Genomic DNA, 26173 nt, shown 5'->3' on the forward strand with positions numbered 1-26173 from the left:
CCGCCAGTCTTTTAATCTTAAAGCTTGGCGATCAGGGAACAAACGAAGCACGGAGCTTGAGATTGCGCTCCTGAAGAAGATGGATGAGGCCGGGCTTGACATCAACTCAAATTCAACCCGCGGAATCACCCCAGGTCTCATTGACCCTAAAGCTGGCGAGGCATGTGGGCGTGTGCCTCTGCCGAAGGGTTGGTGCGAACGAAAGAAACCTGCTTGCATCGTCAAACCCGACGAGCATCTAATGCTACCAATGACTGTGGAATCCGATATTGTCAGGAAGACCCCTGAGATGCTGTCTGCTCCACCTACGGCAACCACAACGCCTGTTCCAGCCGCTGTCCCAGCGACTCCTGAGCGGGAAGTTCAAATCATCGACCACACTCATGAGTTCATGAAGTTCGACGAACGGCAGAGCCAACCCAACGGCGCCCTACCCAACCTACGAGGCTCCATACCCGATGATCAGCTCCCCGACACAGTAAGCATGCAGGATATCGACTTGTACCACGGCTACACATACCCAACTCCCCAGTTTAGAGTTGAGAGCGAGGATCAGCCCCTCATATACAACCAAGATAGGCTCGACTATAGGGGAAACCTCTATACTTCGAGCTCTGTACTCTCACTTTATGCTTTTTGTAATCTCCCTTGCTTTCGCAACTTCCCACCTCAACCGGAAGAGTATCTTGACCACGTCACTCCCTCCTACGATGCGCGCAACAAACCTCAGACTCCGACTGCTGGAATCTTTCCGATCACCTATCCTGTTCAGCTGAACATAATCCCCGAGGAGCAGCACAGGAATATCTTCGACGACGCATTGGCGGACTTTTACGGAGACCGGCGTCAACTGTGTGAGATGCCCTACGACCCTGCCTTGACCGCGTGATACACTTGACTATACTCTGATCGGAACCTCTCATCCTCATTCCCATTGCATCCTCATCTTCTCCACAATACGACAAGCTGGTCTTGCAACTTATTTTGTACCAGTATTCTATCTTTTTCCTATCATCGCTGACTCCCTCAACCTGAGTCTTATCTGTGATTGTGATACAAAGTTCATCCTCTTGATCTTGTCCATGCCTAATGGCTCAGATGTCTTTGGCGTGCTGCCAAAGATCTGCGTTGGTGGTGACCAGAGCACTGGAAAGAGTTCCTTTGTTGAAGGCATGAGTGAGATCAAAGTTCCAAGAAGCGCCGGCACTTGCACACGATGCCCGATGGAGATAGACCTGTCAGACAGCGAATTTGGCCGGCTATGGACCGGTCGCGTTTATCTCTCCAGAAAATACATGCATGATGGATCTCGAAGGATTAGTGTTATCTGGGAGTCGGCAATGCCGATCCGCTTTCCAGCTTTCCTGATATTGTACAATATGCTACTGGATAAACATACCTGTCTCTTGAAGCGGCATTGTGTCTTACTTTTACCTGCATTGATTTCATCTGTGCACTATTTCTCTTTCTCATTCTTTCCTTCTCTCTGAAGTACTGGTTTCTGTGGCTACCTCCTCGCAAATCGCCTCTTGGATTGAGAATTCAAGCAGCATCAATAGATCGATGCCTACGAAGGAACGGTCCAGCTGAAGACGCTCAAGGCAGCAACATGCATAGGTAAGTTTACAGCAATGTGCCCAGGCATTCATTCATGGATCGAGGACTAAATGTTTCTAGTCACAAAACATCATTCTTTGACTAATGTGTGACATATTGATTTGGTTTCTCTCATCGTTCTTTCTCTACTTCTCAGGAAATATCGTTGGCGTTTGGTGTCGTTTCATTTCCATTTTTCAATGTCTAGCCCAAGTGACGGTGTCCAGCACGACAATTTCTCACGAAATGTACAACCCAAGAAATGTACGATAGATTGCGATGCGATGCGAAGCAATCAGAAGAAATGGGCTTTTAGATGAGCCTGGATATGAAATCGATGTCTTTTGTTGGATCATTAATTCGACTTTCGCTGTAATCCGACCGGGGTACTTTTGCGAAGCGCACTGCACGGAAGCCCTAACTTATGCACCCTGCACAAACATCTTGGCAACTTTATTCGGACGACTTCTGTCGTACAATGCTTATTATGCTACTAGTAGCATGAAAGAAGTATCTTCTGAAGAGAAAAGTGCGATAAGAATGCGATGTAATTGTCTATAAAATGGACTAAAAAATACTCTGCTCTACTCTGCTCTACTCAAAAACCTCTAGAACAGAACAACACTATCCAAGCTCGAAAATCCGGTCGCCACCCCACCCTCATTCACCCCCTCCGCCTTAGTCCGCATCAACCACCCACCCTGCTCATTATGCTGCACATTCCCACTCTTCTGATCCCACAAGATCGTCCCATAAATACCTAACTCACTAATAACGCCACTGGCAAGGACCTCGCCGTCGCTGCGGAGCGCAACGTTCTTAGCCGCCGCAGGCGGGTGGATGAGTTCCATGAGGATCCAGCGCTTCCATTCGTTCTCAGGGATGGAGTTGAGAAAGTCCGGAATGGCGGATTTGTAGATGTTGTTGCCGCCGCCTTCGCGCTGGGGTTTGAGGACGTGGTTGAGGGCTGTGGACGGGTTGAGGGCTAGGTCGCGGCCTTTGCCGGATAAGGAGAGGTCGTATTGCGGTGCGAAGGTTGAGCGGAGGCGGGTGAGTAGGGATTCTTCGGTGTCGGGGAGGAATGACTTTAGGTGGTCGGGGCCTGTTGGGGTTGCGAGGACTTGCTGGATGATTTTGGAACCGGAGAGTTGGTTTAGGACTGTGGGGCATTTGATTGCTGCTGAGCGCTCGAGGTGGGTGCGGGCTTCCCAGTCGCGGGGGGATTTGTAGTCAGTTGGTGCGTAGAAGGCGCGGAGGTAGACTGTTGAGACTTCGAATTGGGAGGATGGGGCGTGGGGTGGGGCGTAGATGAGGGGGCGGGAGGGATTGGAACTGGGTATTGAGGTGTGGTCTAGGATCTCGGAGCTGAGGATGCGGAAGACCGGGATCTTGTGGACCTTGGTGATTTGCCTTGATAGAGCTAACTGGTCGAAGATGTTGCGTTCGCCTTCCTGGACAACGAACAGGATGCATGTCGGGAGCTGCGGCTGCGACTTGGATGCTCTGTATGCGGCGTGCGCTGTTGCCAGGCCTGCGGATAATGTCTCAACTGCCGTGTTTTCGGGAACTTCGTCTGACTTCAGCAAAGGATGTGATGGGTATGCGATGGGGTTCCCCGGGGGTGAATCGAGAAGTTCGGTATGCAAGGATGCGACGCATGACGACAGTCCACCGAACGACGAAGAGATTGTGTTGAATTCGACCTGTTTCAACTCAAAGTCTGTAGCGTCTGACGGGGCATGCGCCATGTAGTCGGACCGGTATAGACCGAGTGAGAGGGTTTGAGCGTAGCCTTCTTTCTGGACGGCAAGGTGCACCTTCCAAAGGTTCGAGATGAAATCGTCCACGTCGATGAGACTATAATGAGTCCATATTTAGTCCATATCCTATGATGGGCTTTCTAGGGATCGCATCGAGTTCAGCACTTACTCTTCCATAATTTTACCAATCCATTCTTCGTTGCATGTTATCGCGGCATAGAGTTTGTTGTATAAGGTTTGTAAAGCCTTGGCCTCTTCGAAACATGTCCGCGGGAAAGGACTTGGGAACAGCGTCACAGGCGCATTTGTCGCAAGTACGCCATTGGGGTCAGAGTCTCGTGAAACGAATGCCGGAGCAGGCCGGACCTGAAGGCCATTCTGTGCCGTCCAGTCCCTGACTGTCCTTACCAGAAACTCCTTCTGTGCGGGGTTCAAGGTTGGGGGATAATCGTGGTACACCGAATCTGTCATGGCGATAGTATGTCAATTGAAATGAAAATGTAGCAAAGAACGCTTCTGAGGAAAATGAGGTCTGCAATGCAAAAAGATCTAGACTGAATGCTCCAATCCGGAGGATCATTCCCCTCATCTTGGAGGGGCCATTGCAATTAGTAAGCGATGGCGTTATCACCTTATCGCCGTTCTTATCACTACCGCCTGCAAGAAATGCGACCTACCGCCCTGAATGTCGGCAGAAATACTCCACGAGGATCATGCGGTCGCGCGATAGAGAACGCGTCTATCTAGCTGCTACACGAGGAGAGGAGACGCTGCTATGTGAGTTCGCATACAGAGTCTGTCTTTCTCTCATTTTTCTTTCTCGTCTTCCTCAATCCAGTTTCTAGGCCTTTTCAGCGACTTCAAGTGCGAATTCTTCATCTTTTTAAAGCCCTCCTTCGTTGCTTCCTCTGCTCACTTCCCCTCACCTTCCTCTATCTCAGCTTCATGAGGCATCTGCCTCTCCACGAAACTTAATTTTATCTGCTCCACGATCTCTTATACAATGCTACCTCTTGCGACTTCATTATTTCGCATCTGAGTTGCTGGAAGTTTCACGAATCTCCACGGTATCTTCGCCATGCCACTCACTAATGAAGACCCTCTCGACTGGACGGTCGATGAGGTGGTGAAGTTCCTATGTCGAAACCCAGAAACTCCGTGGTCAAACTCGAAGTCGAAAATACCTCGACCAGATCCTTCTTCCTTTGAGACCTCGCTGCGCGACAATTTTATAACCGGGGAGGTGCTTCTACAGGATGTAGACAAGGAAGCACTGCGCGATGATCTGGGCCTCAAAGCTCTAGGACATCGAAGCTCAATGATGCTGGCCATTCGCTTCTTGCAGCAGCGCTCGCAGAAGTTCCAAGCTTCCCAGACTCCCGTACTGTCCTCGCCAACACCGCTTCGACTTCTATCTCCACCTCCACCCTCGGTTCCTCCGAAACCTACGAGTACCAAGCAATCACCCACTCAGCATTCAAGCGCAGTCATCTCAGCCAGCCTCAAACCGTCGACACCAAATCGACCTCTCACTTTGGCTGCAACACAATGCAATTCAAGCCCCGGTAACGGCGTCGAAAGTCCCGGCACCACTGCTCGAGACCGTTCAGATGTTAGAGCCCGGACTTCACCTCAAAAGCCAGTAGACGAGCAGTCTATCCAGGGAGATCGTTCTCACAAGCAGATTGTCGTTGGCGATAATGGCAGAAAGAGACGAAGGCTCAATCTGACTTCTCCGGTGGAAGCTCAGGGCGAGATCTCAACGCCTCAAGAACACGGTGAGGTTGCGGCAGAGCACTGGTATATGGGGCCTTCTGCTCTTACAGCAGAGAATGTTTTCTACCCCTCCGCTCCTGAAGAAGGTGATCAAGAGTTCACACTAATGCCCTCAAACATACCAACTGCCCAGCGTACCTTCGTCAACAACAGTCTCAAGTATTTCTTCCAACAGTCACCAATTGAGTTATCGTCAGACCAGAAGAATTACCAGCGGGCTGTGGTTCCCTACAAGATCTCTGGCGAGGAATCAAAGAACAGCCGTTTCTTTTCGCTGTATACAAATAAACAGGGTGTCGTTAGATACAGCAAAGAGGACATTAAGAATTGGCCTCAACTAAGACGTCAGTTGAAAATGAAGAACGAGGCTTCGACTACAGGTGAATCGCTCAAGCCGTCAGATCCCTTTGCATATTTACTTGAGAAATACCCAGTCGGAGAAGACTCTGCCGACGCATTTCCGCTCTACGGGGATTCCGGGTCCGAGGGGGAATTCGACGAAGAAACTTGGCGAGAGATGGAGAATGAACGCAGCGAGCCTGTACCTCCTCTTCAGCAAAGAAAGCTCCCAATCGCTGTAATCAATGCTATCATCAGTGATTGCATCTCTGAGTACCAGGATCTATGGCTTGGAACTCGGCTGCCAAAGGAAGAGTACAAGGCTCGAAGAATTTGGCTAGCCGCCAGGAGACAGAACAGCACCAACCAGGAAATCAAGGCCATGACAAGGGAGATCTCGTTGCTGCATTCCCGTCTACAGAAGTTACAGGATGAGTTGCGCAAAGTTGAGTACGCAACACAAGAGGAACTCCGCACGCAATGCCAGTGTCTGGAACAGACCGTCTTTGAAATTCAGAAGCAGAAGTGGCGTATATCCGTTCTAGAACAGCAATCATGCCCAGCGAAAGTTGCGCGTCCTCTGCAACCTCAGCACCGACCTAAAGCACAGGTCGATGATGAGGAATCACTCAACTCTGAGTCCGATGTCATGGAAGATGACTCACTAGACGAATTCATTGACGACAGCGAAGTACCCCGGCTGCATCAGGATATAGACTTCCCGGTTAGTCCATCCTCTGATGGTGATGACGATGTTATCAGTGTTTCTGGTACAAGGCGCAGAACTAGGGGCAGAGCACCCCGGGTTTTTGTGTCGAGCAGCCCTTCTTTGTCTCCCTCTAGCCCTGTTCTTATCCCGGAAAAGCCCAATATCATCGACCTAACTTTGGAATCGCCTGAACCTGAGGACCTCGAGATCGAGACACCGCCTCTGAACCCCGTGGGAGCCACAAAGTTTAAACACCTGGACAGTATTTCACCAAGGCTAGGAACCTCAATGTCCCCTCCACCTAGCATTGGCTCGGCGGAGGGAAGTGTCCAGGTCAAACGGGAATATCCTTTGCATCCTTCAATACCAGACATTGACGATATGGATGGAATATTGTTGGTGGAATGGGAGCTGCTGGAAGAGCGTCAGGATCGTCGCAGATTATTGGCGAAGATCATCGGGGCCCTCTCCGACAAAGAGCGCAGCGATTTGGCAGACAGAATACCGCAGTATCAGTTCTCCCAAATCAGACGCCTGGTAAAGAGGGCACTTCATTCTCTGTCCAAGAAATCGAGGGAAATACCTGACATGGGAGTTTTCGAAACAAACATAATCATGAGAACTGCTGCAGCGTATGTCTCATGGGTGAATTGTGTCCGCCTTGCTCATGCGGGTATCAAGAAGCACGATGTGAAGACAGCTCTTGAAGATCTTGATTACAAAGAGGGCCGCGGCTTTGATACGTACTATGAGGAACTTATTAAACGTCTCGAGACATGCCAGGATTGGAAACGAGAGGGGGGAGTTTCTGGTCCAGAGCACGAGCAGGACCTTGCGGACACGCCGCATAGGAAGCGGAAGAGAGAAGTCAAGGAAAGTCAACAAGCGAAGATCAATCAGGAGAATGCGCAAACTCGAATGGCAAGGCAAGCGAAACAAAAGAAGAAACTTGAGAAGCGGCTAGAAATCATGGGAGTGAGCAACGACAATTTTAGCCATCAGGCTGTCAGCTTCAAGGACCCTGTCATCTACTTAAATTCTCACATCGGCCGACGCGTCAAGCCTCATCAGCTGGACGGTATCCAGTTCATGTGGCGAGAGTTGATCGAGGATAAGAATGGAGAAGGATGTCTCTTGGCCCACACAATGGGACTTGGGAAAACAATGCAGGTGTAAGTTCTCGCTTCTAGATAACTGGACCTGTTCATGTGACTGATATCCTGAAGCATATCACTGCTGACGACAATCTTCGAGGGCGCCTCTTCCTCTGATCCCAAAGTGAGACAACAAATTCCTGAACCTTTTCGCCGACCCCAAATCCTGATACTATGCCCGTCGTCATTGATCGATAACTGGAGTGATGAGTTCAGTATGTGGTCCCCGGAACTTGCGCCTATGTTGAGACGGGTTGTAGCGACCGACCACCTACTTGCACGCCTGGAAGAGGTCTCCGCATGGTATCAGGAAGGCGGAGTTCTTTTGATCAGCTACAACATCTTTCAGTCATGGATCATCAATAAAGGGACTGAGAAACGGGCCAAACCTCTGTCGGACGCAGAACATGAGAGAGTCAAGCGTTGGCTCCTAGAAGGGCCAAGCATCATCATTGCCGACGAGGCTCACAAAATGAAAAACCCAAGTTCCGGGGCATCGCTAGCCGCAATGAAATTCAAATCGAAAAGCCGCATAGCTCTGACAGGATCGCCTCTAGCGAATAACCTAAAGGATTATTACACTATGGTCAACTGGATCGCAGAAGGCTTCCTTGGCAATCATGTTGAGTTCAAGGCACATTATATAGAGCCTATCGAAGAGGGCCTATACGCCGAGAGTTCATACTATGAAAGACGGAAATCGCTCATGAAGCTACAAGTCCTCAAGCAAATCCTGGAGCCCAAGATCAACCGTGCCGATATCACAGTTCTTGAGGGAGATCTACCGCCCAAAGTGGAATTTCTTCTGACAGTGCCATTGACGAAGCTGCAAAAGAGTGCATATGATTCTTATGCAGCGTTTGTGTTGCGGGGACAGAAGGGGGACATCGGAGAAGCTCAATTATGGTCATGGCTAGGCATTCTAGGCTTATGCTGTAACCACCCAGCATGCTTCTGGGAGAAAATGATCAACCGGGCAGAAGATGAGGCCAAAATTGCCAAGAAGATGAGCGGTGGCAACCAGGTCATTCCTGGTGATGAGCCCATCGATAAGGCTCAGATTCCGGACCTGGAAACTCTCGTGGCTGACCAAGAACATATTTTTCGGCAAGTGCCTGACCTCAGAGCTGTGGAGCTATCGGCGCGGGCGCAAATTGCGCGGAAGATCATAGATGAGTCAATCGCAATTGGTGATAAAGTTCTGGTCTTCTCCCAGAGCTTGCCGACACTGGATTATCTGGAGTATCTACTCAAGGTGTCTAATCGCAGATATTTGCGCCTGGACGGATCAACGCCTATCGCAAGTAGACAATCGTCCACAAAGCAGTTCAACTCGGGTGACGGGAAACAAGTATATCTCATTTCCACACGCGCAGGCGGACTCGGTCTGAACATCCCGGGCGCGAATCGAGTCATTATTTTCGATTTCTCATTCAGCCCGATTTGGGAAGAGCAGGCTGTTGGGCGTGCATATCGTCTAGGCCAGCGAAAGCCGGTGTTCGTTTATCGCTTTCTTGCCGGCGGAACATTCGAGGAAATCATACATCACAAGGCTACCTTTAAGACTCAGCTTTCTGTCCGGGTTGTCGACAAGAAGAATCCCATCCGGTCTGCGCGCAAAAAGCCCGGTGACTATTTGTTCCCTGCGAAGCCTGTCGCCCAGAAAGATATCTCAGAGTACATTGGCAAAGACAAGCAGGTATTGGACAAGATCCTCCGCGAGGACGAAGGAAAGAGAGAGGAAGACCGCTTGATCCGAGATATCATGCTCACGCAAACATTCATGGCAGACGTCAATGACAACCTCACTGAAGAAGAAAAGAGGAGCGTGCAGCAAGAATTTGATGACGAAAATTTGCGGCGCACAGATCCCGTGGCGTATCAGAAGAGACTGTCTGAGAAACAGATGCAACTGATGCAGCAGCAACATCAGGCCCTCTCGGCTGAGCCTTTCCCAATTTCAGTGGCTCATGGAGTTTATCACCCTTCGCGGCCCATGAATGGCAACGGCGTTTACCCAGTTCATCAGCATCCACAGCCCTCATTTTCAAAAATTGCACATAATAGCGGCCCGCCTGCTCTAGCTCCAGAGACTATCGCCTCTTTGTCTGCACACACAGCCCATCGGCAAACTCCGCTTTTTGACGTTAATAACCTTGCTCAGAAACCAAAAAAGACACAAGCACCCCCGCAAAAACTCCAGAGCGAGGGATTGGCTGGTCAAGCTCAACCGAATAATCCCACCAACGTTATTTCCCGACAAGCCCAAGCAGCTCCAGCTGGGCAGTATCCAGCAATACCGGGGATCGTGTCCCGAGGTCCTGCGAGTCCTCCGATGGGAACATTCGATACAGGCCACGGTCCGCGATCATCGTCCAACAACAGGGTTGACTCAGAACCTCTGAAGCCAAACTCCCCTATCGTCAATACTTTTAGACCCAAGGTGGTGACCAATCATCAACAAACTTCACCAAGGGGCCAATCAGCCCCAATTCAGCCTCAAGACTCCGCCTCTAAACTTCCCGAAGTTGTCCAAGAGCCTTCCGCTGCAGCTGAGCCGCAGCAACCTATCTCAGATGGAGAACAATCATCCGCTCCAGAGCCGGAAGAAGTTCAAGCAGGTAACGGCTGCCGGCAGCAGTGATACCGCAATGAACTTACTAACTGGCAATAGATGGATTTGTTCTTCTCTGAGGGGCTCTCAACTTCCTTTCCTTTTCTCATTCTCACAACTGGACATATCTTATTCGTCTTAATATGTTATTCTGCAAATATCTTGTGTGAAATTACCCTCATCGAGGTACCAGGTTACTGGATCACTTTTTCTCGTTTACTGTATTTGTTTTCCTTTCTTTCTTCGCGGGGATTCGATGTGACCTCTATCATTTGCTCATTTGAGCTGGCGTTTTCCTCTTCATAGGACGAGATACCCCATATGCCATGACTGGCTGGATTTATGCGCTGCCGCACAATGCCTTGCTGTCTCTAGTCTAAATTACCTGCATTTCCTTAGCGAGTCTCAATAACAGTGACTTCAAGGCTAATTTTTATTGGTATCTATCCTAACCCGAAAGTAATAACAGTAAGACACTTCCGACCGGCACCCGAAGATAAGAAGATAGGAAACTGATGAAGAAGCAAATGGATCAAGTCAAAAGCCTCTCCAAGTCCGCAACCCGCGTCGCCCGATCCTCCCCCCTCTTCGCACCCTTCTCCCTAAACGCCGCCCCCATCAACTTCCTCTTCTTCTCCTGGATAACAAGCACCCGATCCTCAATACTATCCTCCATAACGAGTCTCCAGACCGTTGTCTCGCGTGTCTGGCCGAGCCGGTAAACGCGGTCAACGGCTTGGTCTTCGATCGCGGGCGCCCACCAGCTATCTGCTAACACGGCCTGGTTTGCAGCGACGAGGTTCAGGCCTACGCTACAGACGCTAAGACTAGCGAGGAGGACGGTGCAATTGGGGTCTGTGGAGAACGTGTTTGTTGCGGCGTCACGGGCTAGAGAAGACATTTTGCCGTCGATGCGAGCGAAGTTTATCCCTGCGTTGCGGAGGTGCGGTTCGACGAGGTTAAGGAAGGACGTCCACTGGCTGAACACGACGGTCTTTGTACCCTCTGCCTGACCCTGAGCTGTAAGGATCTTGATGAGTCCCTCAATTTTGGAGCTCGGGTTGTCCGGGTCCGCTTTAATCTCGTCGGTGCTCTCGCCCAGTTCAGCGGCTGGTGCAACGAGCGTGGTGTTGTCGTCGATTTCGGCGCGGCACATGGGACATTTATGCTGGCGGTCTATGACCTGTTCTATGCAGTCGCGGTCGAAGGCGTGGCCGCAGGCTGTGATGACGGGTTGGTCTTGGAGGATGTCCAGGCAGATCGGGCATGTTTCTTGGCTTTCGATGCGGATCTGGAGCATGTCTTGGAGGGCTTTGATGTTTTCGGGGGTTAGGGGGACGACTTTGTGTTGGTCTAGGAGGTCCGCGAGCTTGTCGATGCGGTTTTTGGCGAGGGCCCAGTGGTTGCAGACTTGGCGGAGGCGAAGGATGACTTCGAGGAGGTGGGAGTAGGTTGTGTTGGGTTTGTCTTTGGATTTGAATTCCATGAGCATGCCTTTTGCTTCGGATCTAGTGGGTTTGGTTATTAGTAATGTTGATGAGTAGGGTGGTTTGAGGATACGTACTGGAACATTTCGTACTTCTCCTGCTCGTGAGGATGGAACTTGATTCGGAGGGTGCGGTAAGCCATGGGTGGGAGGCGCAGGTTCACGAAGCTCATATCTTTTCGACGGCGCAGGCAAATGGTGCTCATAAGTGCGTGAAGGAGCAAGCGCGAGTCCGGATCATCAGACATGAGAGGCCGAATTAGAACGCTGTTAAACACGGCGAGATCTTCCAGTCCTCCGGTGAGTCCCAGGAAGCGAATCTGAGAGTAGAGGTCCTTAAGGGTATTGATGATTGGTGTTCCCGTCAAAGTCCAGCGAGAGTCGGCCCGGAGAGAACAAGCAGCCATAGCACCCTTTGAGCGCGGGTTGCGGATAGTGTGGCCCTCGTCAAGAACGACCCGACGGCACTGAAGTGAGAAGAGACCCTTCTTCGGAGGGGCTTTGCTCTCTGGCTTGTATTCCATGGCGAGGGCGCCGTAACTTGTCACCACGACATCGTACTGGTCTAGATTGGCAGCCTCTTTCTTCCCAGTGCCATGATAGATCAGTACGCGCGGGGTGTGCTCTTCTTTGGTGTGGTCTTGGATCTGATTTCTCCAGTTGCTCATCACACCGACCGGAGACACAATCAGCGTAGTCTTGGAAGACTGGGGTGTTTTAGGCTTCGAGTTCGAGAGGATCAGAGAGATGATCTGAATTGTCTTGCCGAGACCCATATCATCTGCTAGAATCCCACCGCTAGCAAGAGGTGGCGGGGTAGCTGTAGAGAAATTAGTTGCGATGTTGGTGAACTTATTAGCCTGTCTCTTCCAAAGCTGTACCACGTCGTTGGAGCCAGCTCCAGGTAGCTGTGGGTTCTCCTTTTCAATCATCCAGGCTAGTCCTTGACGCTGGTATGGAAGGAGAGTAGTGGAGAGGGACGGAGGGCTATCAACCATAGGCATGTTTTCAAGGTCGGATTCCTTCAAGCCGAAGCTTTCGGCGACCTGTCCAATCTCGCGAGGGTTAAAAGTGCTACTTTGGTTGATAAGTTCCTCCATGCTTTGTTCCGAGAGCATTCCCTCTCCTTGAGAAAGGTTGGAGTAGCCAAGAGTGTTTGCAGCCTCCAGCAGCTTTCCAGTTCGTGCTTTCTTAGCAGCTTCTTTGGCAGCTTTTTCCCGTTCCTTCTGTGCCTTCTTCTCATCACGCTCGGCTTGTTTGAGGTGACTAAGTGGCAGCTTGTCGTCTGTCATCTTGCGTTTCAGCGCTTCCCGCTGCTCAATTCCACTCGGGCCGTACAGCTTTAGAACAATTGGGCAGTCGTACGCACCGATGACGCCCGTCAGAATACCCTCAACACTCAGGAGTCTGTTGTCCTACATCAGGTTAGATACCTCTGAAATAACGTAATGAAGAGGCCGGCTTACCAGATAGCTTGCGAGCTTGGCAGCCATGTTCCGAGGAATGTGGCCAACCTGAGCCCCCATGACATTGTCAACACGGATCGCATTGCGATCATACTGGTTTCGGGGCTCTCGTTTTAGGATAACATGTTCCCCGATAGTAGCTGTACCTCTGTAATATCGGACACCTACGATCTTGGTGTTCACGTCCCCATAGTGCATTTGTGTCGTCTCTGAAGTGTCGTCAACGACTTGGCTTCCTACCATCAAGCCCGCAGCCTCATCATCATCATCATCTCCGCCCAAAGGTATCTGCGACGGCTGACTGAGGGGTACAAACTGCGTGTTCAGGCCAAAGCGCTGTCCAGAAATCTGGGGTAACTGGTTTAGAGGCACAAACTCAGTGTGCTGTCCGAAACGCTGGCCAGAGAGACGCGGGTACTTGGGTGCTGGATCTGGGGCGACTTCGCGGACTTCATCGAGGCTGACATCGACCTGGCCGTGCGGTCGTTTCGCCGGTGGAGCACCCATGATGACCGATGATGCCGGTGGGCTTAGATGGAGGAGTTAGGAGCAAGGGACTGTCGCTCAGTCAAACTACAAACGCGTGGCGACCGGTCTGGGGGCTCTGCTAAAGCTCCAGTGCGCTAATGGCTTATCGATAAGACAAAAGTGGTTCTGCGCTGTCAGGCGTTACATTAACCGCATTAGTCATAGCGCCAACCTTATGCTCATGTAGTTTTAGTTCCCCTCAATCAATCTATCTGCAACTCTCTCTGGTGATTGTCTGAAGCATGAATTCAACCACTCGCATCGCATCTACTGTTTTATCTCTGGACACTTTGGGCGTGAACATACCACGATCTTGGATAAAAGTCAAAAGAATGTGCTTCTTTTGCAATCAATATATTCATCACTTCCAGGAATCCTCATCACATTGACAATGGACCCGGACCGCAGGACCATTTTTTGGACCTCTCCAAACATTGATAACCTATGCCTTATCGGTTACATCTGACTTGTCACCTTCATGGAGTTTGATCACACCAAAATGAAGGTTTAATTCGGATTTAGCTCCATATAGTGCCATGTTTGCTTCTTCTAATGCACTCCTCCAACCTCGCCAACGCAGAGACCATAGCGCCAAAGAATGTCTAAGGAAAGCCACCCGGCGCTTTGGCTTGGCTAGCTCAGGAACATCAAGGTCTTCCTTGCTGTATACGGAGTACGGCTAATGTTTACGGACTTTCTCTTACCCCGGGGGTGCCAGAGCAGAGGATTTAAACAGCAATGCTCGACTTGGGTATTAGTACTGTACTTGCGGGGCTTGGTGGATATAAGGGGAAATACCTGCATTATCTACCCCGAGTTCTGTAACTCCCTGGCCCACCAAGTCTCCATATCCTCTGACGATCATGTTGAAGTTCGTGTCTCTCACAGTCCTAGCATCACTTGCCGGCCTCGTCTACACTCAGCGACACATCGTCAATGCTCAGCACCCCATTCCTGGTCAAAACTCGGTCACCCAGTATACCTCTGGTTCTGATGCCTTCGATGGTCCTAAGGTCATCCCCGTCAACCAGACCACATTCGACTGGTGGTATTTCGACGCTGTTCAGGAACCTGGTGCAGGCGCCAATGGCGGCCAACCCTCCATTGCTATCACTTTCCACTCAACGGGCCCTGATGGCTTTGACCCTCTGACAGGATTGTTTCCTGGTGGTTCGCCTCCCAGCGATAATCTGATTCAGATCAACCTAGCTTGGCCGGATGGCAAGCTTGATGCTTGGGTTCTCGTCGGCAAAGAAGCGACATTTACGGTGGACGGAGATGGTACGAGTGGTAACTTTACTGAATCTGGCTGCTCTTTTGAGGGCGCCCCCGATCTTTCGGAATATTCAGTCTATGTAGATGCTCCTGAGAAGGGAATTGTTGGAACTATACGTATCAAATCGGTGAGTTGGTGTTGTCTAGGTTGTGGCGTAGTATATGTCTCTCTAATCTATTGCACAGGATGTAGCACCTCATTATCCCTGCGGTCCAGCCGAGGCAGGACAAGACCTGGAAGTAGTTCCTGGTGTCGGTTGGGCGAACGCAATCCCAGATGGCTACGGCGAAGCCGATTTCATGATCCGCGGATCCGAACACTTCTACTTCGAGGGGCGAGGCTACCATGATCATGTAAGGCGACAATGTGTTTTCTTTCCAATTCATTCTTATGATACAGTACTGACGATCTGATCTTAAACTAGAACTACGGCAGCCGAAGCTTCTCCGACTCCGCCTCCTCCGCATACTGGGGCCACGGCCGCCTAGGAGAATACTCCGTCGTCTGGCTCACCGTGCTTACACCAGGAGGCGAGGAAAGTATCTCAGCGTACGTAGTCAAGGGCACCGACGTCATCGTGTCTCAATGCGGGGGCATCCATATTAGACCTTATGGAGAGAACTCTGAGTATCCTCCTTTGAGGACGTCAGGGAACCCCACTGGTTACAGGATGAGCATTACTACTCCTGAGGGGCTGATGGAACTTCAGGCGGAGCGGATATATGTTACCGTCAACTTTGACTTCTATCGGAGATTTACGGGGACTTATACGGGAACTCTGAATGGGGAGCCGTTGCCTGATGGGGTGGCGCTTTGGGAACAGTTTTCTCTTGGGGGGTGATAATTTTGGGGGTATCATATTGAGAGGGTACTTCTATACCTATTCCCAAGACTATACTTTCTGGCAGATTATTACTGTTGTGATTGAGTTTCGAGGAATGCTATCCTAGCTCTGAAGGAAGTCAGGTCGATTCTAGGGTCACGCCTTCCTTGTCTGAGAATATCAGATAGCTTCCTTCCTTCAACCCAAGTTATCGTAATGAAAGGGCCCAGGCCAGTTGGTAGGCTTATCGGCTGCCTTGCCATGGCAAATTGCCTTCGGAATGGGGATATTAGTCTCTTTGGCGATGTATTTCATCAGTACTGCTTCTCTGTACACTTTCTCGTTCAGAACCATGGATTTTCCTGGCATGGAAAAACAAATAAGCCACACCTCTCTGCCATGATCTCACTGAAGACTAATCCTGAAATTGAATGAGCCGCAGTGCCTGGAGCGAAGGAAGCAGTCATCTCTTTGTCGATGACGGTCAGCCAACTGACATATCCCAGGACCGGAGCGAGAGCATAGCTTGAATTATTCGCGTTGTTGTTCGTCTTAGGCGGATAGACTAATATCATCAAAGTTCATCCTGGAATATACGAGAAAACACTCTGTCCGGGGAAGACAAGGACGAAAAGGAAGGTCATAGATGGACTGGACCCGACTCTTTCTCTCCCTTATCTTATCTCCTCTTATCGCTGCGTATCGCCCATAGCCGGCAGAGTGACGATATTATGAACGCGGTGAGAACGATAAACTCCAGGTCAAGGCTGGATGGAACTTTATAAACCACGTTGATTAGACAACCAAATGTTATCATGCCGTTTCTCTGTGTGGTCATTGACAGCCAACTATGACTTTTGCTTCGGTTGATACACATCTTCCGTGACGTTGTGGCAGCCCAATGACAGGCAGTCCCGATGTGGCGGATCGACAGCAATCGGCCTTGCGCCGCTGCTGATGAACCATTTCTTTTTCTTTTCTTCTTTCTCCCTTGATCTCTCATGGGTGGTGGCGCCTAGAGTGCCTCTTGAGGATCAATTATCCTTATTACTAGAGGAAATCTACGTCCTGAATATACAGTCTATGCTTTCTCGAGTCTGATTGCTTTATTTTTTCCGTCTGTACTACCTTGTACCCATGGTGACCTTTGATTCCGCCTTCGTTCGTTACGAGCGCCTCGTCCTCGACACCAATGCGCGAATCGATTCACTGATACAAAATGGAGATGCGAAGCCTTTGCTCTTATGGCATGCGCTCATTCCCATGATTCTGCCTATATGTGCGCTTCTAATTCCTTCTCGCAGAGGGGCCTGGGTACTCCGACAGATCCTCTACGCCATCACGGTCAGCTTAAGCGTTGAAGTTTTACGCTACCGGCGTGCGCGCCTGGGTGCAAATGGATATATGGTCGGGCTGATGATGGTATGGTGGATCATTTGGGTCTCGACTCTTCTCGTCTTTCACAATGTCGAGAGAGAGTTTCGGCGTATCGAGCGCGTGCCAGCTATCAGGACCCAAGACGCAGCCCGTCAGCAGAACGGTCATACGAGCAACAAGCAACAAGCGGCGGGGGCACTAAATGATGGGGAGACTTTGATCTGGCGGTCATATCCTCAGTCCATTGGACATCGCCTTGGCTGGACAATCGCTCTGTTTTTGAATATGAGAGGACCCGATTTCAGCTTCAGGCTTTCTTCTTTGGATCCGCTACCAGCTCACCTCGATGCAAAGCGCCAGCCAGAGGAGGAGAAACCCATCTGTCCCCAAGCGACTACCCGCATCTGGACCGCCATCAAGCGCTTCATCTTCGCCTACCTCGTGATAGACGTCCTCAAAATGATACTGATATGGGACCCTTACTTTTTCGGGGATCTGTCCGCGGAGCCTCCGTCGCCGTTGAATCAACTTTCGTTCGTCCCCGGCTTGATTCGATTCTATCGCACCCTTATATCCGGCACCGGAGTCTACTTTGCTCTTCTTTTCGTGACAGCCCTAAACCCAATATTCTTCCTCGGTCTGTCCACCGCATTCCCCAATGCCTGCCGCAAGATAACTGCAACGCCTCTCGACGCACCATGGCTTTACGCCGACCAATTCGGCTCGTTCTCCGTGATCCTAGACGAAGGCCTCGCAGGCGCATGGGGGAAGTGGTGGCACCAGATCTTCCGCTTCGGGTTCGTGTCCACCGCCAAATGGATCATTTCCTTCTTGCCTCCGTCAATTTCTTCGAAACGCAGTGTCCGACGTCTAATAATGACATTTGTTGCCTTCGGCATCAGTGGCCTTATCCACGGCGCTGGAAGTTACACCCAGATTGGAGACACCCATCCTATATCCGGGCCATTCACGTTCTTCGCTCTTCAGGCCGTTGGCGTGTTTATCCAGGAGACGTGGAATCGTACCGTTTTAGGCTGGCTCGACAGCTTGGGAATTTCGATCCCGCGTTGGTTGCGCCATCTTAGCAATCTCCTCTTCGTGCTGGTGTGGCTTTCGTTCTCGGGGAGGCGCATCGCTGATGATTTTGCGCTCGGTGGACTTTGGTTGACGGAGCCGTTGCCGTTTAGTCCGATAAGGGGATTGATGGGTAGGGGGTGGAACTGTTGGACGTCGCCCTGGTTCGAGTATGTTGATGATGGGACGTATTGGGGGAGGGGTGTGAGGGTTATCTAGGTTGGTTTTTTGGTATATTTTGGTATTTTAGTCAAATTAGAGATGAGCAAAGAGGATAGATCGATCTATGGAGTATATAAATAGACTCTGTTAGAGATTATATAGAAAGACATATTACGAGGAGTTTTTGCGGTGATGTAGAACCTTTCCGTCTAAGGACGGGCTAGACTTTTATTATATATTTTAGACACTATCCAATCTAGTAAATCCTCAACCCCCTGAAACTCACTCCTCATCCTCATCATCGTCAGTGTCAGGCTCGATATTCAACGTCGGCATATCTTCATCGCTATCGTTATCAACTAACGGCGCCGCTGCTGTCGCCGCCGCTACCGTTGCCGGAACCACAGCAGGTGCTGCAGACTGTTCCACCACAACGGACGTCGACTTGGAAACACCAGGTTCAAGCGTGGTCGTTTCCTCCGTGACGGAGCTGGTCTGGACAGGAGCTTGTGCAGCTACAGGTACGGCAGCTGACGTTGTCGAAGTAGTGCTCTCGAATCGAGCCTTCTTCGGCTGGACGGTATCTGCTTGTGCTGGGACTCTCACTGTCTCTTCAAAATGAGACCGTTTATTCGAGGCCGCGAAAGCCTGCGGTGCACTTGAGTCAACCAGGTCCTGCAGATTAGGTGTAGCAGATGATTGCAAGAACCCCGCGTTCTCGGGTTCGATAGGTTGAGTTATAGTCATCAGCTCCATTTCTTCGTCTTCGTCGTCTTCGATCGTGCCGTAATGGCCGATATTGTTCGCGTTTGTCAAAACGGGCATTCGCGGCCGGATGAGGGCTTCCACGTCCATTTCTGATGTGTAGCTTCTGGCGAGGAAGGGCATGATGCTGGCTGTTGCGCCGCGGCCCTTCATGGCGGGCAGCGGGTTGAGCACGCTAGCGTACATGGCGCTCTTGTCGGAGGTCATTATGATTGTGCGGTCAATTTCGGCGCGGAGGGGAGCGGCCAGGTACTCCATTGGGATATGCATGAGGACCGATTGAAGGAGGTTGGATGCTGCTCGGGAGAGGCGTGGGTTCTTGGAGGTGGAGCTTGTTGTTTGTTTGTTTTGCTTGAGGTTGGGATTCAGATAGGAGTCTGCGTTGACGGCACCGGCGTTTGTCTTTCCTGATTTGCCCTTTGCGTTTGAGGCGTCCGTTGTGCTGTTGGGGTTGTCTTGAGGGAGGAGGTCGAAGCAGCAGGTTCGGATGATGTCGGTTAGGGAGGAGACGGTCTTTTTGTTCATTGATGGGCCCATGGTTTGAAGGAGTGCAGCGATCAAGCTGTAGACTGCGGTTCGGATTCTCTTGTTGGACTTCTCCGCGCGGAAGACCCAGAGGGTTTGCTCCAAGATGGTCTGGGCGATTGGAATAGCTGCAGTTTCCAGAGTGTTGACCAAGGTGCGAAGGAGCTTGATGCAAGCGACGTGGATGCTAGGAAGTTCTGCAAAGAGATTGTCCCTCTCCGTTCGGCTCACTTGAGGATTGGTTTGAACTTCACTAGACTCCGACGGGACGACTACAGACATCAAGCGGGCTGTCAGGTCAAGTACGGATCCGAGAGGAATAGACACTGTAGAGGCCGTAGCAGAGGTGAAAAAGGTGGAGAGCATGCGTAGCAGCTCTACCAGTCTTTTAACACCCCCATCTAGGCCTTGCCAACCAGCCAGTCCTAGAGCGTCGGGTTCTTGATTTCCGGCCTCGAGGGCATAGTTGATCTGTTGGTTCAGCTGCTGCCGTAACGACGGCTCAACAGATTCCCACTGCTCTACAATGGCCCTCAGAACATGGTTTGCCGTCGCATGAATCGAGTTGATAGTCATCCGACAAGCGCTCTTCCACTCCTCGCCTCCAGTATTCTTCGGCGCGCAATGGTGAAGGGCGATGAAAAGTTGTTCCGCAATGTCCAGCACAGGCTGTGGAAACGATGCGGAAGTGGAGCCAACAATTGCCTGAAGAATGCTGTGAATCTGCGCTGTAAAAGGTCGGAAGATAGTCGGGTGTCTCGCGATGAGCTCTGCGAGTGCGCGAAGGACAACCTCCAAGAGCGGCGTTTGGAGCTTGAGTTTGCGGATGGGTTCAGACGAGGGCTTGACGGACACGAGATTCAACGTAGTTGTGACGAATCCGGGAAGCGACGGCGTCGTGATCTCGCGGACGAGGGTTGGGTACTGGTAAGTAAGGCGGAAGATCCGAGTCAGGGTAATGATGGCCATGGCTTTTGTAGAGGTGGGATCGGTTTTCTGTTCAAAGATGATATCAGGAATTGAACAAGCTAATAAGGGTAAATGGTTCTTACACTCAGAATGCTCATGAGACCCCGAACAAAGGTCTCACTTCCGCGCAAGATTTCCCATTGACCAGCCTCTACAAGGGCCTTGATGAGCACAACCGCAGCCCAGCGACCCTCAAACGTTCGGTCCTGTAGCAAGCTTGACAGTCGCGTAACAAGCTTATGCACCTGAATCGCATTGTCCGAGTCCGTCTTAGCAGCCTTCTGCGACTGAGGCGCAGAGAGCAACTCCCCGCATTCTGCGATGGAGGCTGCGAGCGAAGCCGCAATGGCAGGCAGCTTCTGAACTGGTACGTTGGTCAATCGGTGATTGACAGCCCGGAGGGTCATAGACATGTGCGCCATAGCGATAGGTGATGCTAGCGACCTGCTAGCTAGGGTAAAATGGCAATACTTCAGCCTGTGGTAGCTCGTGAAGCCTGCTTAACAAAGTCCAACAAAAAAAAAAGCAGTTGATATCGTTAAGCTCGGACCACCACATGAAGCCTCGGAGTGGTACAGTACAATACGGTACGAAAGTTACGCTCCTAGTGGGTCAATTTTCCAGCACAGCGATCCCCCTGGCCAAATAGAACAATGATCACCGAGCCACTGACGACTGACGGTTCCTGGGGGTGTCCGAGTGTCGTACTCGTCCTTATTGTGCTTGTGCCACGATCTCTTCCCCAATTCCCCGACTAACTCACACGTCTGAGCCTCGGGGTAGGCGTTTGTGATGGACTGCGGTTATTGAACTGCTCTCCCCCAGATTCTGTTGTTGTGCCTCCACCGACATTCCGTCCTCTCTCACCATGAGCGTAAGTGATGTATCCGTCAGCCCCCCTGTGCTCTCGCAAACCCCGCGACCTCACCACTTCTTTCTCAACTGGATTGACCAAAGATGCAGGCGCGGGAATCTGAAAAGGGGCAGCGCTACATCCTTGCCCTGGATAATGCCCGGAGTCAGAACAAATGGGATGAAGTTCCTGAGTTGATCCGAAAGGTCAACAAGCATGCACCTCACAAGACTTGTAAGTACCAATTGTCACTTTTCCAACTAGAAACACGATCTAACTCAACTGAGGATAGGCTTCTTGGATGTAGCTAGAGCAGAGCACCAGATCATCACCTATTTCCATCAATCCTCCTCGGCCGCAGAACCTCCTTCCTCATCCTCTTCGTCCTCAGGCTTGTCGGAATTGATACCATCGCTTCTTTCTACGATCGAAAAGGCAGATGGCACAAAGCAAGAAATATTCCAGGCGCAAGTTTGTTTGGGATGGGTTCACTATACGCTCAACGAACCGGCGTTGGCAGCAGCTCGTCTTCCGAAGGACTTCAAGAAAGAATTGGACACCTTAACAGCTGAGGGCGACGAACTGTCCCCGTGGTCTAGGGCTTGCTTGGCCAAGGGATGTTTCATCAAGGGCGCTGCGCAGCACTCAGTCTCCGGGCCCCAGGATGCACTACAAATATTCAACTCTCTTGCGCCTTGGCTGAACAGTACGAACCTGGGTTCAACGTCCAATCAGTTCCTCTATTGGTCCGAGAAAATCTTAGCAGACGGTGCACTGCTCTCAGGAGACGAGGTTTGCACCAAGATCGCCGAAGCAGATGGTAGAAACGTCGCAGCTGCTTTGAAGTACTTCAGGGTCTGGTCCTCACATTCAACCGTTAAGTCGGGGACGCCCTCTCAGGACCCGCTGTCCCAAAATTCAGCAGAGGCAGTTCCATCGTCATCCGTTTGGAGGTCTTATTATGATCTTCTCTCGGTCATTCTTCTGCACGATCTGCCCTATACTGCTCCGGCGGACGGTCCTGGACGACCGCAGCTTGCTCTCGAACTACGGCGCATAGAGGCAATCTGTGAAGCCAACCTTCTCCGCGACGTGAAATTTCCGACAGCCGAAGCCGGTAACAAGGGCGTGGAGAATTGGGTAGAACAGGTCATTGCAAACTGGAAAAAGCTCTGTGGGCCTGAATGGCACGACTACGAACTCGGGGAAGGTGGCCAAGCCGCTCTCGGGAAGGCTGTTCTTGACGTATGTGCTGCATAAAAAGCTTGTCAAAATACTAGCGTGCTAACTGTCTTTCTAGATCCTTTACCGTGCTGCAACCCGAACCTACCACTCTTTCTTAATTCTGAGACGCCTCTTCCATGTTCACTCGGCATTGGCAGAATATGACCTAGCCTTCAAAGCACTAGACTCATACATCGAAATCGTCACAGGCGCCAAGGAAAGGGCGAAGAAGTCGGTACCCAATGAAGAGCTGGAAAATGAGGGTGTTTTCATGCGGACACTCTCAGAAGGTGTTACTATCTTGTGCTGCTATGGTGCGGGCAAAGAAGCAGAAAAGGCGAAAGAGCTCGTCCTCACCCTTAAGGAGCTCATTAGCGAGCATGTCACAGATGAAGAGGAGGGTGAAGAGAGCAAGATCGTCATCAAATCCCACTCTGTCTCACCGGTCGACATTAGTGCAACCTGCCGTGCGATTGGTATTGGTCTCGCCAATTGGGCGAGCTGGACCATGGTAAGCGAAAGCCGCGATGACATTCGGACTGAGGCCATTGAGTCCCTGGAACGAAGCATTGCACCTGAACTCGAAGACCCATTCAACTATTCCTCACTCTATACACTGGCGCTATTGTTAGCGGAGAATCGTGATCTAGATGCCGCAATTGACTACGTCAAGTCGGCTTTGTCTGCAAACAAAGACAATGAAGCCACGTCCCCTAGTTTTAGCCGTGAGCGGGACTTGATACCGCTATGGCATCTTCTGGCTTTGCTGCTTAGTGCGAAGCAAGAGTTTGATATCGCAGAACGCTCCTGCGAAGCTGCATTTGAGCAATTCCCCGCCGCCGTTACCTCGTTGGCTCACAGTGAACGGAGACCGCAGAAGCAGCAATCAAATGTCGAAGATCAGTCAAAGCTAAAGACTGCACTCATCGATCGCCTGCGGAATCGAGAGAAGGAGCGCATAATTGAGACTCGCATGACACAACTTGCGTTTGTGGAGGTTCTGGAAGGCCCTGAAGCTGCCCTCAACCATAGCGATCAGCTTCTGGGACTTTTCGGTACCCTATTCCAGATCCTCGACTTAGAGCCCGAAACCAAACCGGCCTTGAAGACGGATCAACTACAACGACCCAAGAGCTCTTCCGGTACAGTCAGGAGCTTCCGTGGCAGCATCTTCGGACGGCACAGAGCTCGTCCTGCGGACCAAAGAATCACCCCAAGCGGTGAATATCAGCCAGATCCTCCACTACCTCAATCGCAGCCTCTTCACTTTGATGGTGCACCTTCTATACATGTGACTGACGAAAATGACCCTAATGCCGGTGATGGCCATTCTTCTCTGAAGAGATCAGAGTCACGAAAACTGCGCAAGCGCAGCAGCACTCTCAAGAACTCCGAGGCCAACTTAGACCAGGAGTCAGGGCCTCTCACTAATGATGGCACCAGCAACTACGGATCGGAAATCGGTGAGCCAAACGGACGGCACCGCGAGCAAGATATGCCTAGTCCAGAAACAGTGCGCAGTGCAGTTTCGCAAGCTACAAATCAGCCCCAAGGTGCGAAGCAATCGCTGGCTCCTATCGCTCATAACTTCAAACATATGCAACTGGACTCGCCTGCTGGCCATGAGAATCAGCCGCCTCAGCAAGATATCCGGCTACCAACGTCTTACGGGTTTGAATCGCCCACAGGAGCGCTGACCAAGTTTGCGCATACCCAAGCCCAGAAGTATGCTCTGTGTATCCTTGTCAAAGTGTGGTTGCTTATCGCTGGGCTGTATCGTCGGGCCTCATCCTTTGAGGATGCTGCCGAGGCGTGCGACGAAGCCTCTAAGCACCTCAAGCGGATAGAGCATCTCATAGCGTCACAGGATGCGTCCGCCCGGTCATTCCGCGAGCGCGGATGGGCTAACCCAAAGAGTTCCGACGAACTCTGGGCCGATATTCACGCCGAACGTGGTTTGCTGTTGAACGCTCAGTCGCGCCCTCACGATGCTATGGAGCATTTTGAAGAAGCTCTACTCTACAACTTGGACCACCCAAAGGCCACCATCAGCCTATCAAACCTTTTGCTCGATATCTGGGACCAGAAGCTTTCCTTGCAGCCCCCAGAGCCACGCGTGGAACCTGGACCGTCCATTATCACCCCTCCACCAACCAAGAAATCAACCGAGAGTAGACGCCTTAGCCGATCTGGTGTTTCTGACCTAGCCAAGCCAAAGGCCGCGGCCCCTGCATCTACTGTGGAGGATGAAGAACCAAAGCTCATCAACCGCATTGCTGCGCGCGAGCGAGCCTATGCCCTGTTATCTGCCTTGACGAAACGCGGAACCTCCTGGGACAACTCCGAAGCTTGGTACGCTCTATCCCGAGCATACGAAGCCGTTGACCAAACACAAAAGCTGAGGGAGGTGCTTTGGTGGTGTGTCGAGCTCGAAGACCGACGGCCAATCCGCCATTGGTCCAACATCGGCTCCGGTGCATATGTTCTATAATCAGTACCTAACTTGATGTAGTCATTTTTTGGTTCTCTTCCTGTCTTGTTGGTCGGCGGAAGGGTCTGTTCTTGGTCTATGCCCTCTCAAAAACATTCGCATTTGTTGCCATTTCTTGTTGCGTCAATGTGATACCTTGATAGTACCTTGCTATTACTGCACAGCAAGCGCAACCGATATTTATTGTAAATAATTCTTTATCAATTGAAAACGGAATAGAAACACCTTTATTTACACATTTCCTGGGGATACATCGCCAAACAACAATCCGACGCTTACCGGGGAGCAGCAACGGGAGTCCAAGCTTGGTACTTGGGCTTGACGCTGGAAACGGGGTTAGTAAACACAGCCAGCTGGAGACGTCAAATACTCACGTCGAGTAAGTCTTGAAAGCAGCGCGGCTCAGGGTCAAAGTAGGCCTGTGCTCCTGCAATTCCCAAGGACGCTTACCAAGCTCCATGAGCTTGTCGTTAGTGGGAGGGGTATCGACCATGTAGGAGATCCAGGCGTGCCTGCAACAATTAATACCACATTCCCAATTCGTGGTTCCTCCAAAAAGTACTCACCAGCCAGGCTCAATCTGCGAGGGGTCGTATTCAACCTGCTTGTAGTCGACCCAGCGGGTTCGGACTGTATCCCTGTCAGTTCCGCCAGACGTTATAACTTGCGCCGGACTGCGACTCACGGGGAAGCTCCTCCTCCATGTTCTCGTAGAACTTGTTGCCGTAGCGGTCGACACCAATCAGGGTACCGGCCTTGGTGTCACCTGGAATCCCATACGTTAGTCAATTGCTTCGAAACTCAAGGGTCTCCATCGGTGCGAGGGGTAGGTTCGGGCACGCTCATACCGATGTACTATAATATTGCCAGCCCAGCATCAGCATCCTTTCACTCCGTCCATTCCATTCCAAGCTCTATCTCGCCTCCGGGACAGCATACCTGCATCTGGTGGCCATATTCCTATATAGAGAAAGAGAAAGACGTTAGCAATCGTGCGCTCCCAATTGGACGAGCCATGGCGGCTTCAACAGAACTCACCTTGAACCCAATTCTTCCCAGGTTCCGCAGTGTACGGATGATAGTCGACATCTTGGACGAAGGGTCGCTCGCGGAGCTTGTTTCGTTAATCCAAGGGAGTGAATATGCTGCCCGGTGTCGTCGGTCTTTCCGCCGGAAGTTGAAGCAGCCTGATCCGGCTTAGCGTGG

The 26173-nt window shown here is 51.1% G+C and overlaps 8 protein-coding genes across 8 annotated transcripts; 4 read left to right on the plus strand and 4 right to left on the minus strand.

Moving 5' to 3' along the window:
• Positions 1–2204: 2204 nt before the first annotated feature.
• BDV14DRAFT_198608 (glutathione synthase) lies at positions 2205–3827 on the minus strand (the record flags this gene model as incomplete). The annotated part of the gene is made up of 2 exons (XM_073773002.1): positions 2205–3453; positions 3526–3827. 2 exons carry the CDS (start codon positions 3825–3827, stop codon positions 2205–2207), a joined length of 1551 nt encoding a protein of 516 aa, XP_073629762.1.
• Positions 3828–4082: 255 nt separating this feature from the next.
• On the plus strand, positions 4083–10339 carry BDV14DRAFT_170651 (putative SNF2 family helicase/ATPase). Its single transcript, XM_073768242.1, has 2 exons — positions 4083–7352; positions 7407–10339. The coding sequence occupies exons 1-2, from the start codon at positions 4435–4437 to the stop codon at positions 9976–9978; spliced, it is 5490 nt and encodes a 1829-aa protein (XP_073629763.1). The 5' UTR covers positions 4083–4434; the 3' UTR covers positions 9979–10339.
• A 141-nt stretch (positions 10340–10480) lies between these two features.
• On the minus strand, positions 10481–13407 carry BDV14DRAFT_188733 (DEAD/DEAH box helicase; the record flags this gene model as incomplete). The annotated part of the gene is made up of 3 exons (XM_073771110.1): positions 10481–11456; positions 11513–12849; positions 12901–13407. The coding sequence occupies 3 exons, from the start codon at positions 13405–13407 to the stop codon at positions 10481–10483; spliced, it is 2820 nt and encodes a 939-aa protein (XP_073629764.1).
• A 793-nt stretch (positions 13408–14200) lies between these two features.
• BDV14DRAFT_35176 (uncharacterized protein) lies at positions 14201–15784 on the plus strand. The gene is made up of 3 exons (XM_073776611.1): positions 14201–14831; positions 14890–15057; positions 15129–15784. Exons 1-3 carry the CDS (start codon positions 14292–14294, stop codon positions 15543–15545), a joined length of 1125 nt encoding a protein of 374 aa, XP_073629765.1. The 5' UTR covers positions 14201–14291; the 3' UTR covers positions 15546–15784.
• Positions 15785–16413: 629 nt separating this feature from the next.
• Positions 16414–18321, plus strand: BDV14DRAFT_170655 (wax synthase family protein). Its single transcript, XM_073768243.1, has one exon. It carries the CDS (start codon positions 16665–16667, stop codon positions 18195–18197), a length of 1533 nt encoding a protein of 510 aa, XP_073629766.1. The 5' UTR covers positions 16414–16664; the 3' UTR covers positions 18198–18321.
• A 7-nt stretch (positions 18322–18328) lies between these two features.
• Positions 18329–21012, minus strand: BDV14DRAFT_170656 (RIX1/PELP1 family protein). Its single transcript, XM_073768244.1, has 2 exons — positions 20483–21012; positions 18329–20426 (listed from the first exon to the last, which is right to left on the minus strand). The coding sequence occupies exons 1-2, from the start codon at positions 20819–20821 to the stop codon at positions 18423–18425; spliced, it is 2343 nt and encodes a 780-aa protein (XP_073629767.1). The 5' UTR covers positions 20822–21012; the 3' UTR covers positions 18329–18422.
• A 29-nt stretch (positions 21013–21041) lies between these two features.
• BDV14DRAFT_170659 (putative filamentation protein (Rhf1)) lies at positions 21042–25093 on the plus strand. Its single transcript, XM_073768245.1, has 4 exons — positions 21042–21273; positions 21363–21486; positions 21545–22497; positions 22553–25093. The coding sequence occupies exons 1-4, from the start codon at positions 21268–21270 to the stop codon at positions 24965–24967; spliced, it is 3498 nt and encodes a 1165-aa protein (XP_073629768.1). The 5' UTR covers positions 21042–21267; the 3' UTR covers positions 24968–25093.
• BDV14DRAFT_170662 (complex I NDUFA12 subunit family protein) lies at positions 25094–26115 on the minus strand. The gene is made up of 7 exons (XM_073768246.1): positions 26006–26115; positions 25907–25927; positions 25816–25822; positions 25653–25733; positions 25534–25597; positions 25342–25479; positions 25094–25291 (listed from the first exon to the last, which is right to left on the minus strand). The coding sequence occupies exons 1-7, from the start codon at positions 26054–26056 to the stop codon at positions 25243–25245; spliced, it is 411 nt and encodes a 136-aa protein (XP_073629769.1). The 5' UTR covers positions 26057–26115; the 3' UTR covers positions 25094–25242.
• Between the last annotated feature and the right edge of the window lie 58 nt (positions 26116–26173).

This window comes from Aspergillus stella-maris, assembly GCF_047715825.1.
Source record: "Aspergillus stella-maris strain CBS 113639 unplaced genomic scaffold BDV14scaffold_17, whole genome shotgun sequence".
Lineage (NCBI taxonomy): Eukaryota > Fungi > Ascomycota > Eurotiomycetes > Eurotiales > Aspergillaceae > Aspergillus > Aspergillus stella-maris.

Coding starts and splice junctions, on each gene's coding strand:
- BDV14DRAFT_170656 (XM_073768244.1), bottom strand. CDS start 20,821: ATGGCGCACATGTCTATGACCCTCCGGGCTGTCAATCACCGATTGACC. Junction 20,427..20,482: donor GTCTCATGAGCATTCTGAGT/GTAAGAACCATT, acceptor ATCTTTGAACAG/AAAACCGATCCCACCTCTAC.
- BDV14DRAFT_170662 (XM_073768246.1), bottom strand. CDS start 26,056: ATGTCGACTATCATCCGTACACTGCGGAACCTGGGAAGAATTGGGTTC. Junction 25,928..26,005: donor TGGGAAGAATTGGGTTCAAG/GTGAGTTCTGTT, acceptor TTCTCTATATAG/GAATATGGCCACCAGATGCA. Junction 25,480..25,533: donor TCGCAGATTGAGCCTGGCTG/GTGAGTACTTTT, acceptor TAATTGTTGCAG/GCACGCCTGGATCTCCTACA.
- BDV14DRAFT_170659 (XM_073768245.1), top strand. Junction 21,487..21,544: donor GCATGCACCTCACAAGACTT/GTAAGTACCAAT, acceptor AACTGAGGATAG/GCTTCTTGGATGTAGCTAGA. Junction 22,498..22,552: donor TCGGGAAGGCTGTTCTTGAC/GTATGTGCTGCA, acceptor CTGTCTTTCTAG/ATCCTTTACCGTGCTGCAAC.
- BDV14DRAFT_170651 (XM_073768242.1), top strand. CDS start 4,435: ATGCCACTCACTAATGAAGACCCTCTCGACTGGACGGTCGATGAGGTG. Junction 7,353..7,406: donor CTTGGGAAAACAATGCAGGT/GTAAGTTCTCGC, acceptor GATATCCTGAAG/CATATCACTGCTGACGACAA.
- BDV14DRAFT_170655 (XM_073768243.1), top strand. CDS start 16,665: ATGGTGACCTTTGATTCCGCCTTCGTTCGTTACGAGCGCCTCGTCCTC.
- BDV14DRAFT_35176 (XM_073776611.1), top strand. CDS start 14,292: ATGTTGAAGTTCGTGTCTCTCACAGTCCTAGCATCACTTGCCGGCCTC. Junction 14,832..14,889: donor GAACTATACGTATCAAATCG/GTGAGTTGGTGT, acceptor TCTATTGCACAG/GATGTAGCACCTCATTATCC. Junction 15,058..15,128: donor GGCGAGGCTACCATGATCAT/GTAAGGCGACAA, acceptor ATCTTAAACTAG/AACTACGGCAGCCGAAGCTT.